Genomic DNA, 16,713 nt, shown 5'->3' on the forward strand with positions numbered 1-16,713 from the left:
GGTTATGCTCCCACACAAATGAGAACTAGAAAGTGCTGGATTTGAGGATAATTTATCTAGTTCTGTTCAGATTAACAGAATAGAGCAGAGAGTTTACATTCAGAAACCATTTGTATTCTCTCTTTAAAAATTTAGTGCAACTCAAACTCTTCGCAGACACAACCATAAATAGGAAGGTGGTGGGAGGGGAGGACAAGAAAAACAATGGGCTTTCATTTCCTGTTTCACAAGCTTCTCCAACATATTTGAAATGGATTTTTTTGCATCTCTGGGGTACAGGGGAACTGAGTGAGATGTGAAAGTTCCCCTTTCAACAGAGAGAAGTTCAGAGAAAGTGTGAAAGTCAACTGCACTCTCCTAGCCCTCTTATCATGTCCCAAATGTCTCTTGTTTTGAATGCAAAACACCAAAACTACAACATAAACTTTGCGGCAATACAATGGGTTTTGAAAAAGTGAACCACATAAATTTGAATCCCGGTGATTTTAAACTTACAAAGGATGAACACACTCATGATATCTTAACAGATAAAGCATAATCTGAATTAAGTGAATGTAGTTCAGAACTTGTCCTTCAGAACATATCTTAAGAAATGCCTTGCAGGATCAGATAAAGGTTCAACTAGTCCTGCAGAATTTGCAAGAAACTCGGCCACCGGTAGGTTGATATGTGCACCCAGATCATGATCTTCCTTGTATCTACCCCTTGTCCTGGAGCAGCCCAAACATTTATGGTAGTAGATCAACCAGTTAAATGCTACTATAAATGCAATCAGATTTGAGCCGGTGATCAGATTTACATTAAATATAGATTACATATTACTTACACTTAGATACCGTGAATCCAGTTCTACTTTCTGCTCCAGTTGTGTTAATAGCTCATTGTGGAAGGACTTCAGCTGAGAACCAAACAGAATAGAGGGGGGGAGATAACATTTTTAACAATATCAGTATGTGAATACAAGAAAGCATGCCGTGAAGGGCAACTAATCCACATGGGACCTTTGCATCTGGGCATGTGTACACAAAACAGAACGTGAACCAGTACAATAATATAATACGTAGGACAAAGAAGCACCAGAACAGCCAAGCCAGCTCTGAGAAGACAGGTGTATTTTATTTATTTCACAACAATTATATGCCACTTGACTGTAATAAAACCTCAAAGCTGTTCACAAGAAGAACAGAACAGTAAAATTATCAGTTAAAATAAAGCAGTTTTTAAAAAATGTAAAAGCACAATAAAGAAGCAACGAGCAGTTATAGGACATGGGGTGTACCTGCAACAACATAAATCAAGTGGAAATGCCTATATTTTTCCCCTGAATAAAATATGAGGGAAGTTTACCTGCCTTGCTGCAGCAAAGAGCTTTCCTGGCGCTGCATGAAATCAATCGGTCAAGCAAGAATCTTGGTCCACAATCAGGTTTTTTTCCCTGCAGCTTCAATTATTTCTCTGACATTGCCGAGGCCAGCATATGATTTATGATTTTGTTTGCCTTGTGGCTTATTCAACAGGGGGCCTTACTCTTATTTAAAGGACTTGGCAACTATTTCACAACAGATGTATTTTAGATCCACGTGTATCAAACAGACTGCCTCTTGGCCAGCCTCTGTAAAAGGGACATGTCAACAGGAAGTAAAGTGCTTACCATCTCTTCCAACTGATTCTGAATCTGTCTGTGGACTTCGGCCATTTGGAACAGAACCTCCCCTAAAAAAAGGCAAAGACAAAACAGGGAGGGAGGGAGACCAAAGGAGACGTTTTTAGAGACCTTTCTGCATCAACCTTCTCTCTCTTCCCTTTCCCCTCAAACTACAAACCTGCAGTTGTTTTTATTTTTAAAAATCACTTCAGTTTTGCTGGTGCCTGAGGAAGGAACACTTCTTTTGGAGACTCATTTAAGACTAACTCAGTTTACACATACAATACGTGCTACCCCAGAATACATGGTCAGTTAGGCAGAGTTAGGCAAAAAAGTGACATCCAGCATTTTACAGTCTGCTTCTCTCTTTGGCTGTGTCTATCTCTCACCAGAAGATAGTTATTCTTTCTCAAAAGTGTATTATAAAAGGTTGAGCATCTTGTGATGTTCTATAAGGGTTGTCTTTACATGCAAAAAATAATAAAGCATTTAAATAGAGAATACAGAAATGATAGAATAAGATGAATTATCAATGGTTCTTGGGTATACTAAAAGTTGTGTCCACGTTTCAACAGTCTTCGTTGAAGGCTTTGCGCTGATTGACAAATCCTTCGTACAGACAACAAGCCAACTCAAGTTTTCTGCAAGCTTATTTATTTCCCTAGAGACCCTCATTCAGCAACAGATGAATTTCCTTAGAGACTCTGTGAACATTGCTCCCACTTCCAGAACAAAAGAAGAAGCACAAATGCAATCTTTTAAAAGATTTTATTTGCTAAACAAGTGGCACTTCCCCCAAACTGGTAGGAGCATATTTCACACCAATTGGCTGCTCAGCAGTAGTAGCCTTGCTTTCAAATAACATGCTATGTGGACATTTCCAAGCCCACTGGTTAGTGGCAGCTTGCTAATTATACTCCAGATTATTGGGGGGGGGACGGGACCTAAAGCAACAGCAGCATAATACCTTTATTAGGACCAGGGGTTTTTTATATATATATAAAAGGTTCTTTTAGGTTCACCACAACTCATCTTCAGGTTGCATATTAAGCCCCCGACCCCCAAAAATCAAACGAAGGTGCAGAGTGTAGGTTTGCCATATTTCAATAAGTAAAAACCCAGGACACCCCGAATATTGTTGAGCTTGATGCAATTCCCAAGTCTGCAGCTTGTAACAGACGTAAGATGGAACGGAGGAATTTTAGAGGATCGGCAGAATAAGTTAATGGAGTATGTGGAGTTAGCGATGCTGACTGCAAAGATAAGAAACCATGATAAAACATACCATAAGAGAGGAATGGGAAAACTTTGGAGAACAGTTAAAGAATTTATTTATATATATATATATTTATTGAATTTATATACCGCCCTATACCCTGAGGTCTCAGATTTATAACAGTTACATAAATCTCCAAGCAGCAGCTAAATCAATTAGAAGGTGTAGAAAGATATATAGCGCAACTAAGAGTAAAAAGGAACCCATGGAGGGGTGTGGAAGTCGAATAACGTAGAAGGATAATGAAGAATAGTGTGAAATGGATGTACCAATTTATTGTTAAAGTAAGTAAGTAAGTAAGTAAGTAGGGTGTGGGTGGGTGGGTGTGTAAGTAAAGGGGGAATTTTAAAGGCAACTTAATTAGATTATATCATGCCTTGTACTAAAAGCTTGCATGTTGCAGCAAGGCATGCTGGGCTGAGGAAGCAATGGCGACTCTCCCTTCAAAAATCTAAGAGCCAACAGGTATTCAGCTCTCTCTATGGCACTAATTGGAACACACAGGTTCCTCTTAAGGCAGAGAATGGAAATAAATCAGAACCTGGTAGCCGTTATATTGACAAAGTTGCAGATTAATTAACGTGCGCCATCTATAAAAGGGTCCCATGTGCTCCAATTAGCACTAGAGGCACATCAAAATAACGGCTGCCTTTTAATATTTTCAGAGGGAGGAAAAAACCTTTGCTCCTTTGCCCTGGTAGTTTTTGGTGCTATCCAATATCTTTTTGCAGTAGACATGCATTTTAAACTTTCTCCTTTTCCATCTTAAAGCTATTATTAATTTAGGCTGGATTTTTCATTAGACCCAACAATTCTCTCTCTCTCTCTCTCTCTCCTCCCACCACTTCACCCTTTTGTTATGTTGGTTAATATCCAGCCTGAAGAATAATTCTGGCTCTCTATTTTGTGACTTTTCCATTGATCCCAAGAAAAAATATTATGCTGCTGCTGTTCTTTTTATCCACCCCCGCCTGCCCACAAGCAACTCAACATGGATGGCTCCATTTTTATTTTTATTTGGTCCAGAACGATACGGTGGTTTGCAGTTTGGTGAAAATTGTGTTAAGTAAGAGGTGGTTCAGCGGAACTTAGAAGTAGTGAACTTTCAGAAACAAGCAGGTTTTGGAATAGCATACATTACGTTCTCATTTAGCTATATGCCCACATGCAGATCTCAATAGCAAACAACTTCTCAGCTAAACTCTACCCACTAGTTATCCACACTGTGTTGTTGCAAAAGAAAAGGCACTGTTGAAGTGCAAGATCATCCTGCTTCTGATTTGCTCAACTTCCCACACATCGTATCAAATTCCTTCCCCCCACTTATACCTCTCAAACTGCTTTGTGCTGATAAATCAGTTTAAACCAACTCAGGCAATTAGATCTCTTTTATATTTTCTTGCCCCTATAACAGTTTGAAAACTGTATTAGTAGGCATTAAGAGTTGCCCAGGGCTACCTGCTGACTCTTTGGAAGAACCAGACCTAGGATTCAGTATTTGAAAATGATTAATCAGTCGTTGAGAGCATGAATTTGATGGAATTTGACAACATGAATTTGACGAAACTCCAGGAGGCAGTGGAAGACAGGAGTGCCTGGCGTGCTCTGGTCCATGGGGTCATGAAGAGTCAGACACGACTAAACGACTAAACAACAACAACAGAGCATGAGACGCCTAATCTCAAGGTCACGGGTTCAAGACCCACGCAGGGCAAAAAAGATTCCTGCATTGCAGGGGTTGGACTAGAAGACCCAGGAGGCCCCTTCCAACTCTACAAGTCTGAGATTCTAATAATGGCACCTTGGGACACTCTTACTTAACAGTTCCCTAAAATTCAAAAAGTTACCATTATAACACAACCTTTTACTTGGCTACCTATGTTGAAAACTGCATTCTAAATTAACTACTGTGAGCTATTAGCTCCCAAAAGTTGGAGAGGGTGCAAAATGCATGTTTAAGACAGCACACCGGCTTTCAACTGAATGCCGCCCCCCCCCCCCCCCGCAATCCCTGACACTAGAGGCAGTTTTTGCTCTCTACCAAGACACTGAAAATAGCACATGGTAGATAAACAAGAGAACCAAGTAAATAGACAAAAACTCTCTGGGGAGGAAAATGCCAAAGGTTTATTCCTTTAAAACTACAAACAGCAACTGCTGATTACAAGAGTTGCACAGGGGATGTAAGAAAATGGTTTCACTACTGTATCTACATGAGGCAGTTTATTAGATCGTCATTTTGGAAACATGCCCTGTAATTTTATAAGCTTTCTTCAGTCAAGAAAGTTATTATTATTAGTACTCAATACAGTATAGGATGCAATTTATGTTGTACAGCTATTCCAGCTTTGGAACCTGAAGCCATTGCAGCTCTGGCTGTGATCTTGCCAGAGCTGATAAAGATAATCGGGGTCAAACAGAGCCGCCATTTGGATGGAAGGCCCAAGTGACTATTGAATTAATACCTCAGTACAGAGAATTGTGGGAGTGCAGTGAAGCCAAGGGGGTCTTTGAAAGCTGCCTTATATGTCTCTTCCTTTTCTGCTTTAAAGAGGTATACTCCTCCACTTTCTGCCAAGTGAGGAAGTCAATTATAAAGGTAGTCAATCATGACAAGTCCAGGGAAGGGAGGATTATTCCACTGCTGCAGGGAATGGCTTCACCAGACTTGTGTATCCTTCTCCCTTTTATTCCAACCTATTAAAATCCCGCTTTGGCCACGCAGCTTCCTACATCTAGTAGAACATGGTGCCCAAGCATGTGGACTGGCAAGTCACTTCTGCCACATGCCGGCCATGTGTGCATATGTCATAAGCCACATAGTGGTTTACTGAGCACAAGCAATGCACTCATACATACAGATCCACCATTCCCACTTTGCTCGCTCCTTGTGGTACAAGGTGGATAAACACGTCAGACAATTTTGAAGGTCCAAACCACAGCTTAGTTTTCTGCAAGAAACCACTAGGATCAGCCATAGGCAAACTCAGCCCTCCAGATGTTTTGGGACTACAACTCCCATCATCCCCAGCTAACAGGACCAGTGGTCAGGGATGATGGGAATTGTAGTCTCAAAACATCTGGAGGGCCGAGTTTGCTTATACCTGACTAAGATCAAGCCCACAAACAAATAATAATGGTTTCCACTGGTGACCTCAGACCAATAACTTTCAGCCTCTCTTGCCTCACAAAACTGTTGAGGATATAAAATGTGAAGGGGTGGGATGTTTATATCCTGCCTTGAGCTCCATGGGGAAAAGGCAGGAGTAGAAATGTAATTAAATGCAATTGTGCCATAAGACCCTTGGCAGGGAAGATTTACAAGGACAATAATCTAGCGCAGGGGTTGGGAACTGCATCCAGGTGGCCAGATCCTTACCTGCCCCATACCCTCCTGCAGGAAACTCTTGACAAGTGCTGACCATCAGCCAAATGCCAGCACCTGCAAAGTACTGTGCCTATGCAAGCACCAATAACCATGACAACCTGTGCAAAGGTACCAGGTTTTGCAAGCACCAAGCACCAACTGATTCCAGCTGCCTGCAAGCCCCACTTTCAGCAGGCAGCTGCATTTTTACCTACTCCACACATGTTGTCATATACAGTACAATGTTAAGTGTAAGGCAGGTGGGTGTGCCAAATAGGGCTGGAGGCTTCTCACTTCTCATTCAGTGCAATACACACAAAAACCATACCCCTGTCTCTTAAGGGTGTGGAAGGAGAAGCAGCAAGCACACAAACCTCTCACTGAAAAAAGAGGCAACTACTGTATTGTTATTACATTTATTAGCAGCTTTTTTGACATGGCAACTCAAAGCGACTTAGCAATACATGCCAGTGAGTCAGCTGCTGTGAAAAAAGAGCCTGTCCTATTACCTACAGAACAGCAACCCTGGAGGTAACTTTTCCCCACCCCCCTGTGAATATATAAAACCACAAAATAGGATTAAAACACAGAGTAGCTTGAACAAGTTGGGAAGTCATTGTAACAACACCTGCACACTGCACACAAAACCTCCCTGTGCTCAGATTATCAACAGAGTACCAACTACAATAAAAGACACTATCCCAACCTTTCAACACGGCGCCCAAATATTGATGCAAACACGGGGATTACAAAGGGAACTTAATCTAGTCTGTCTTCCCTCGCATTTATCAGGATGAAGGGAACTCTGAGAAACATTTTGTGACAGTCATTGCCTTAAGGCAGAGAGCACTATGCATACCTAAAGCATTCCTCACAAATAGTTTTTGCCTAGCCTCCTCTGAAGTTTTCCAGCTGCTGAGATTCTGTAGCCTCCTTTGGCCAGAAGCAGCTTCAGCTTGTAGAATTGCTCTCCGCTTTGAAGCGTTTAAGTATGTAGGTCTTAAAACAGGAAAAACCTTGGCAAAGTCGAGGATGTGCTCAGAGGCAGAGTGCATGCTTTGAATGGAGGTGGTTCGTTTCCCAGAACCTCCAACAGTGTCCCTAGAAAGTCAAGGCCTTTGGGCATGGATAGTACCTAGGCTAGATGAACCAATTACCGGTATCTTGGACTCAATGCAGGTTCATGCATTCTCATTCCACCTTGCTGCAAGACAACCTTCTATCATCTTAATAACTGCCCCATCCTTTGAGAATGTCACCAAGCCTGTAAAAACGACTCCTTCCGAACATTCAAGTTGTCACAAAATCTCACTATGATGTTATAGGTTGGAGGGAGACATACACACCCACCGCTAAAGCCTAGAAATTAATAAATGGTAAGCTTTTGATTACAGTGGGACCTCAGGTTACAAACACCTCGGGTTACAAACACTTTGGGTTACAGACTCCGCTAACCCGGAAGTAGTATCTCGGGTTAAGAACTTTACCTCAGGATGAGAACAGAAATCACGCGGCGGCAGGGCAGGCCCCATTAGCTAAAGTGGTACCTCAGGTTAAGAACGGTTTCAGGTTAAGAACAGACCTCCGGAACGAATTAAGTACGTAACCAGAGGTACCACTGTATTTGGGATGTGAAGGGAGAAATACAAGCTGCAGAAGAATTCCTCAGCTAGCCTATGCAAAACTTCACACAGACCCTGGGTGAGTGCCTGGAACCCTCTGGAATCTTGTTACCGCTTGGCGTGGGGGGGGGCACCCAAGTTTTGTAACAATATTGACCCTTTGAAAAAGCAATATTTTCCTAATTTGCAGCCTGTAATTTTTCTTCCTGGGCTTTGAATCACACACTGTAGTTACAGGGCGGCATATGAGGGAAACAAAATGAAGTTGTAAGTCATGTTATCTGCTTAGTATGAGCTTGAACATATCAAAGCCATCCTTAACTCTGGCTATCACCCACTGCAATTAAGCATACCGTGTCTACATGCAGTGTATGGTTTCATGCATGAAAGGAAGGTCTGGGCAAAAAGGTTAAAGCCACAAAACCTACAGGAAATTGCTTTCTGGTTGAGATGCTAAATAAATGGGAAGTGACTGGTTCTTGTTGTCAGGAGAACAGCAATATAACTTAGGAAATTTTGCTGCATACTCCGCAGAAAAAAATGTCCAGCAACTTTCCCTTTCAAAATAACAAAGCAATACTGTCTTAATTTGTATACAAAGCAAAAAGCCAGTTTTAAGATCGCTTGAAGACTAGAAGTTTTGCAGACAAATCTTGAGAATTGTAGCTTTCATGTGAAATTATGTCCTGCAGCAATTATCCAGACTCTGCTTTCTGAAGCATAATTGCACTCATTGATGATTTGTGTGAATACGGACAGTTAGTATGGAGAACAGCTCTTATCTGTGTCCATTAAAACATTAAGTTAGTTGGACCTTTACAAAATCAGTAAAGAAACAACATATGTCCCTGCTTCAGAGTGTTTCCATTTTATCTCAGAAGAGGACCAGTGATAGGGAAAGTTCCTGTTCAGCCCACAGAAATCCTGTTCTAGATGTTCTTGGCACTGATAAATATTTTATTTAATTAATGGTATTTTTATACTGCCCTTCATGCAAATATATCTCAAGGTGGTTCACAATGAGAAATTACAATAAAGAACTATTACATAATTGGATTTAAAAAAGAAAAGATTTACAACCCAAACCAGGTGCCTACAAGTCCGTACTAGTCAAGACTGCTAATGTAGAAATGGTGGTCAATACTGAAGGTAGATCCTTTTCGAGCTAGTAAACAGAGTCAGATTCTTAAATGTAACTAACACATGTCACCATCATTGTTTTACCATGTCAGAAGATTAGCTTCTACAGAAAATTTTCTGAGTTCCAGTGATAGTTTACATACCTTGCTACTTGGGAACAGGGCATTTGGAGCTAATAAAACTATTTCCAAGCCCAGCTGACCAGAAATGTAAAAAGTAAGTAAATAAATAAAAATGTGGGTTGTTTCCAACAAAGTCAACCTGTTAACAGAAAGACCTCTGCAACAGGCCTTCCTCTTCCCTCTTCGCCTCCCCCCAAAAAACGTTGTGAGGCTTCCCTCAACCCTCCATAGCAGATTTGGGGAGCTGGGTGCAGGGGGGACATGGATAAAGGGAGAAGTAGTCACTGTACTAACAACTTCATAGGATGAAACCCAGTACAGTATTTCTCTCTCTCTCTCCCCCTCTCTTTTTAAAAGGAGTTTTCAGAGACAAGTGTCTATCTCTAGTCTGGTAAAAAGATTTTTCGATGTACATTTTGACCAAAGAATCTTTTCAAGCCTATATCGGCAAAAGGAAGTGGAAAATCCTGCCTGTTTTTCTAGTTGTTACCATTGCTAAAGTGCTCAAAATAATTATATCGCACATGTGCAAAATAGATTGTGCTTTCCGCCATGAAGATGTAGAGTGTGAGAGAGAATACTGTGGACTCACTTTCCTATATGCAAGGGAGGCAAATTTACAAGGGTTTAATGCTAAGCAGCTCCACAGGTCTCAAGCAAATGCAGTCTACAAAAACAAGGCCTTCAATCCAGGGATGTAGAACCTGTGATTCCCCCAGATCTTTCTAGGTCCCAGCTCCCATCAGTCCTAGCCAGCATGACCAATGGGCAGTGATGCTGGAAGTTGGAATTCAATAACATTTGGAGGGTTATAGGTTCCTCAACCATGCTGCAATCTGTCTGCTGGCTCCAAAACTTAGTACAGTTTTCTTGGCTTCATTTAGCAACTTGTTCTCTGGGAAGCTTATGGGCTTACGATATCTTTCTCGCCATCTATTTTGACCATGGCAGAAGCCTCCTTATTGTACAAAAAGTCATACAACTCCTTTAATTCCATTGCCGTTTCTTCTCAAAAGGACCACAAAGCTTTCAGAGTAGCTTGGATCTTCTCTGTGTGGTGGACAACCCTCTCTTGTTGCCAGTATTAAAAAAGTGAGAAGTGCCATCTTGTTGCTACCTTCAGGTAGTAGAACGCCTTGGGCTGGCTCTGCTACCATCCCTTGCTATATGTACCAGCACAGAACAGCCCCTTCTCCCCCTGTGGACAGGTGTGTGTCATTCTGAACATCTTCTGTGGTTTATTACTGTAGATGCATGAGAAAAGGTTGACATAACTTAAATAACTTAAATATGACACGAACTTGCTAGACACTGGAGCCAGCCCACGTGTCCTGAAAGCCATTCAGGGTACGTCCTGAGCTTCTAATACCTTGCATAAAGGTCAGCCCATGTAAATCTAGCTACCCTTAAAATCTACTTAGCTTCTGAATGAATGCCATCAAAATAATGGTGGGATCACTTGGAGACATGAGGCAGACAAGGATAGACAGTTTTTAGGCACTGCTCACTGGAATCACCTGCTTTCAACCTTTTATTAAGCAAAATGAATGGAATGGGAGGTAGGCAGGAAACTGGGACAAAATAAACAGTGCAAAAACTATGGAACTTCTCAGAAGTACTCTCTCAAAGCACCTTCTCTTCTCCATTAGAATGAATTGGCTAAAATTAGTACAGACCCCCTAAAAGTTCAATACAGTGGTACCTCTGGTTACGTACTTAATTCGTTCCAGAGGTCCGTTCTTAACCTGAAACTGTTCTTAACCTGAAGCATCACTTTAGTTAATGGGGCCTCCTGCTGCTGCCGCACCACCGGAGCACGATTTCTGTTCTCATCCTGAAGCAAAGTTCTTAACCCGAGGTATTATTTCTGGGTTAGCTGAGTCTGCAACCTGAAGCGTATGTAACCTGAGGTACCACTGTAGCTAGTTAGCTTTTTCCAAACTCCAACAAAGAAATTTACTCAGCACTCTCAATGAACTCACACAGACTTTGCTTTAAGGACAGGTATATACCCTCCCCCACCTTCTCCATTTCTTAACTTGCTATCAGTGTGAGTTCTGCGGGAAAACTGCCACACTCACTTTTATGTAGGCTTAAGAGAATAGCTAGGGATTCTTTCACTCTTTAGATAAGGTGTGTATGTTTTGCAGGATTTGCCACTTGCTTAAATTGTATTCTTGCTGCCTGAATCATCATTTATATATTCCATCACTTCCATTTCATATAATAAATCCAGCTTTCTTTATTCCTTTTGTGGGCGTAAGGTTATGGGGTTAAACATATATTCATAATGGATGCATGTTATAACTCTAGCAAAAGATCCTAAACCTCTTAGCTTATGAATGTGTATGAAAACACATTAGTGCCGGACATGCATGTAGGTTTAGACCAGGCTTCCTCAAACCCGGCCCTCCAGATGTTTTTGGCCTACAACTCCCATGATCCCTAGCTAGCAGGACCAGTGGCCAGGGATGATGGGAATTGTAGTCTTAAAACATCTGGAGGGCCGAGTTTGAGGAAGCCTGGTTTAGATACATACATGTAACATCCCTTTCACATAAATGCACATATGAGAAGTCAACTTCGATCTTTAGAAGAAGTGTCTTTGTCCAGACACAATTTGTATAGATGGGGAGGAGCAAATAGGCACAAGTAAAAGGTGGGCAGGTTACAAATAAAAGGTTATTGGAGATAAGCATTCAGTATTACTTATTGTATATTGCATTGTGTTATGACCTACCCTGAAACCTTGAGTGAAGGGCAGGATATAAATATTGCAAACGAATCTTATTTTCCAGGATACTTTAAAATCGTCCCAAAGGCTTATTCCCAACTTGGATTTCAGTTCACGTGCAATCGGATGTAATCATGTCCTAATTTATAGAGCTGAAGAGCTTCTATAAAGCAAATCAGCAATACTTTAGAGCTTTTGACATTTTAATGCATTTTTTAAAAAAATAAAAAATAAACGAAGGCAAATTGACTTAAATATTGTAATTATTGGACTTCTGCATGAAGATCAATTATATTTTCAACAAGCAGTATAAAAAGTTTTGGAAAAGTTTTCAATATTCATGAGGCTAGTCAGATCTAAAGGTTCAGGAAAACAAAAGCAGCACACACAAATATAACACTACTGCAATGCCGCAATAGATGTTTTGGTCAGCAAAACTACAAACTATGCTTATCCACCTATGCATGCTAAGGGCAGTTTCATATATTGTGGAAGCTCACAGGTACCACATGGTTTTTTCCCTGAAATGTGCAAAAGATATGCTCGCTCTCTGTCTGGTCACACATTCCTGCACCTCTTTTAACAAAATATATGATTCTGCATGAGAAATCCAACAAGTGAAGAAAAAGAGAGTGACAGCTGAGCATGCAGTCACCAACAGCAAAACTGCATGAAAAACTGCTGCTGTGGACAAGACAAACAGGAGATGACAGAAACATCATTTTGTAACCACACAGTGGTGGATACTTAACACAAATGGTAGTGTTCCTGTAGTGCAGGAGTGGCCAACTCCCAAGAGACTGCGATCTACTTTAGCCTGGAGAAGAGGAGGTTAAGGGGTGATATGATAGCCATGTTCAAATATATAAAAGGATGTCACATAGAGGAGGGAGAAAGGTTGTTTTCTGCTGCTCCAGAGAAGCGGACACGGAGCAATGGATCCAAACTACAAGAAAGAAGATTCCACCTAAACATTAGGAAGAACTTCCTGACAGTAAGAGCTGTTCGACAGTGGAATTTGCTGCCAAGGAGTGTGGTGGAGTCTCCTTCTTTGGAGGTCTTTAAGCAGAGGCTTGACAACCATATGTCAGGAGTGCTCTGATGGTGTTTCCTGTTTGGCAGGGGGTTGGACTCGATGGCCCTTGTGGTCTCTTCCAACTCTATGATTCTATGATTCTACTTACAGGGGGGTTCAGGTCAAAGGTTTTTTTTTAAGGGTTTTAGTGGGGAAGGAGTAACAACCACTCACCAACAAATTGCTGGGGGTAAATCACTGAGTAAATTTCAGTCTTCCATTCTGCAGATCATGCAACAGTGGAGGGCGAGGCAAAGGGGCAGGGCAGGATTCAATTTTACCAACCTAAGTAAAGGGACCCAGGGGATCGTGATCGACCTGTTGGACATCCCTGCTGTAGTGTATTTGGGTGTGTGTGCAGCAGAACAATTCCCTTGTTGACGTTCTTCTGCCGCCTCAAGGGTAGCATCCTTAAGGCTAGAACTCGAATCTAGAAAAATGAAAGTGGGTCTCAGCAGGACGTTTCCTCGGCAGCAATTGTTTGCAGTTGCCCATAAAGAACACCCAGCCTCCAATCAAATGGAAAGCTGCTCCCTCTCTAGTACAGAACAAAATGGTTTACTGCATAAACATTGGTTGCTATGCCACAAACATCTAAATATGGCTGTCCATGGACATAACTAAGGAGGAAATGAACAGGAAGGGAATGTGATGGGATAGAAAAGTGAGACGGTTTCAGGACACTTCTGTGGCCACATAAAATTAGGTCAGGTGCCACAGGCAGCCCCCAGGTTATCTACCTGTCAGCTAAAAGCTCACTTCCAGATTCTGGAAATTGCTTGCCTCCACCTGAAATCACGAATTTGCTGGAGTTATTATGCTAACACTCAACCATGACAAACATTTTGCTCCAGTGCGCAAAAGATTAAACCACATCCCATTGCTTTAAAACTTAACAGCAGCAATTAATTTATAACAGTGGTGAATAAAATGTGGACTGAAATAAAAATGTTTTAAGAATTCCCCCCCCAAAAAATGTGACCACGTGTATTTCCTGTGTGAGTGAATTCTAAAGAGAGAAGCGCCACCACTGAAAAGGCCTTGTTTATCTGCCAACTTACCATATCTTATCAATGGGCCAGACAATAGGGGGCCCCAGCAGCTGAATATATAGCCTAGGAGACTCATATGAGGACAAATTCAAAATAAACAAGTTTCAAGCAACATTTAACAAGCTCATCCTCTAAAATTTGAAAAGCAGCTGTGGGCTAGATCAAAGCTTTCCCAAATGCATTTGAAGAAATATCAAGGAAAAGTGCATACATTTAAAATGAGAGGTTAATAGACTCCACTTTTTACCAACTGCGTGTTTAAGAAGATCTATACATCAAGGAGCATCTCTTTGATTCTACGAAGCTACTGTTCTCCAAAAAAGATGTTGAAAGGATTGCTTGTATCAGCAGGTCTCTAATGCCCAATTACCCAGGCAACTTAACACAGGGGAAAGGCAGTGATTCTTTCGAGGGTAAAGAACTAATTAACAGGTACAGGATAGCATAGAGGTTTAGTGGCAGCCAGCCAGCAGAAGTCTGCTGTGCCAAAAAGCAGGGATGGCCATTGAAAGGGTCAGAAGTGGGGGTGGAGGGAGAAGGGAGAAAGAGAGACAAGCACATAATCTGGTTCTGAGAATCCTTTCAGCTCCCATCTCTAGTTCCCAGGATCTGCCCCCTTAGCAGAAACACCCTACCTGCAAGCTTAACCTGTTGACAGAACAATCTCTATCATACACATTCAAAACCTATTCAGGAACAATACATTTGTTGACAGAAGGCTGGGTGTCAACCGTACTTTCAATCCTAGGACTTTTAACTAAACAGAAACAGAGGCCTTGTCTACAGTTGAGAAATTTAACTTTTAGAGTTTGTCCTCAAAACAACTGTTATTATAAAAAGAGCTCAAGGATTCTACGGCCGGCAGTGCCCAGCTATTGTTGAATTCTCTGGGTGATTTCCCACTTGCATGCATATTTTGATAGTGTCTCAGTCACTGTTTCCAGGTGGTTTGTCAACACTTGACATCAGATCCCAGGCACTCCTTAGAACTAATCCATGAGTTATTATTTGTATAGCGCCACCCATGTACAGCTAGTTTCATAACAAGAAGAAAAGGCAGGGAACATTCAATCTAAAGAGAAGTTTCCATGACTAACCCCTTCCAAGATGTGATCAATACTATTTGCTTCAAACCTAAGCTGTCTAGATAAATTTTACTAAAACAACTACTTCTGTTTTGCAGGTTATCTCTAGCAGTAATCACCTCGTTTAATTTAATTTTAAAATATTTCTAGGCCACTTTTCATTTTTACAATTCCAAGCAGTTATAAATGAATCATAGCAGCATTTTGAAATGCAGGTAAGTAGGAGCCTGATGTGCTTTAAATTAAAAAAGCAGTTGATGCATTCAAGAAAAGCAGTTTTGTTGAATCCAAACAACTCAGAGCAAATATTCTCAGAACCTGCCAATTAAGTCTTCAGTGTCAGGAACTAAGTTTCTTAAAAAAACACAAAGCTTCTTCACCTGTTGTGTTTTCCCAGAACCACAGCTATTCCTTGGCTTCCTTCCGAACTATTGGATGGGAGAAGCTGTAGCTACCCATCTAGGAGTCACGCAGATTCTTAAAACACAGAATTGCCAGCTACCTTCTGAGCCAGGTGAAAGCGCTGCACCTTCAATATTCCAGCTCTCAAGTTACTTCAGGATTCTTCAATTTCTCTTTCCTCGCCTTCTTGTTCGTTTCCCTGCCAGCATTGTGCAGAGGTGATACAACAAAGAGGAGAGACTAGCTCAACCAAGACCCTCAACCGAAACGGAAACCTCTGATTACATACACTGAAAAAATGACAATCTTTATTGCTTTTCGATCAGGAACTGACTATTAAGTGTGGGGTACGTGTTGATTGTACACTAGTTTGCAAATGCATAGCTTTGTATGGAAGCCACTGTTTTCACTTGTGCATATAAATGTTTACTTTGATATGATGCAATAAGAGGGAAGAGTCATATGTCCCTATAGTGACAAGCTAAAAGGGGGTCAGGGAAGTTGTCCCAGAACGCAGCTTGAAGTTAGTTTTGTGGCAAGGGCATTCCTTCTCTATTAAGAGTACCGTATTTTTCTGTGTACAAGACGTTTATTTTTAAAAAAATTATATACAGTGGTACCTCAGGTTAAGAACTTAATTCATTCTGGAGCTCTGTTCTTAACCTGAAACTGTTCTTAATCTGAGGTACCACTTTAGCTAATGGGGCCTCCCACTGCTGCCACACCACCACCGTGTGATTTCTGTTCTCATCCTGAAGCAAAGTTCTTAACCCAAGGTACTATTTCTGGGTTAGCAGAGTCTGTAACCTGAAGCGTCTGTAATCTGAGGTACCACTGTATAAAATTTGGGGTCGTCTTATATACGGAGAGTGCAGAGAGTAGACTGGGGATTGGTTGCTGCAGCGAGCAGGAGATTGTCAGCGACAATAGGGTGCGTGATTGGTTGCTGTGGCAAGGGCTGCTGTCGATAGGCTGGCGCTGTATCAACCGGGCGGGCGATTGGCAGCTGCTGGCAGTGAGCAGGCAATTGGTGGCTTTGGTAGCACGTGGTACTGTCAGCGTTGATCAGGTGGGTGAGCGATTTTAGGTAACCCCCACCAAAAAAAAAAGCTCAACAACTCTGAGCAATCCTCCCCCCAAAAAGCTTAACAACTCTTGGCAATCTCCACCCCCCCCCATTTTCTTAATTTCAT

At 41.5% G+C, this 16,713-nt stretch overlaps 1 protein-coding gene and 1 pseudogene across 5 annotated transcripts in view; one reads left to right on the forward strand and one right to left on the reverse strand.

The window, feature by feature from the left end:
- Nucleotides 1-16,713, reverse strand: part of BAIAP2 (BAR/IMD domain containing adaptor protein 2) — a 133,686-nt gene that overhangs the window by 67,367 nt on the left and 49,606 nt on the right. For all 4 annotated transcript variants that reach the window (XM_080993843.1, XM_080993846.1, XM_080993844.1 and 1 more), the window contains exons 4-5: nucleotides 1,652-1,713; nucleotides 827-898 (exon numbers count right to left, since the gene is read on the reverse strand). In XM_080993843.1, coding sequence (XP_080849969.1) covers nucleotides 827-898; nucleotides 1,652-1,713 — 134 coding nt within the window. The remainder of the gene's footprint in view (nucleotides 1-826; nucleotides 899-1,651; nucleotides 1,714-16,713) is intronic.
- Nucleotides 1-16,713, forward strand: part of LOC308470661 (cytochrome c pseudogene) — a 351,629-nt pseudogene that overhangs the window by 44,293 nt on the left and 290,623 nt on the right. The window lies entirely within an intron of this gene.

The sequence above is a fragment of the Podarcis pityusensis genome (genome assembly GCF_964106645.2).
Source record: "Podarcis pityusensis genome assembly, chromosome: 2".
NCBI classification, from domain to species: domain Eukaryota; kingdom Metazoa; phylum Chordata; class Lepidosauria; order Squamata; family Lacertidae; genus Podarcis; species Podarcis pityusensis.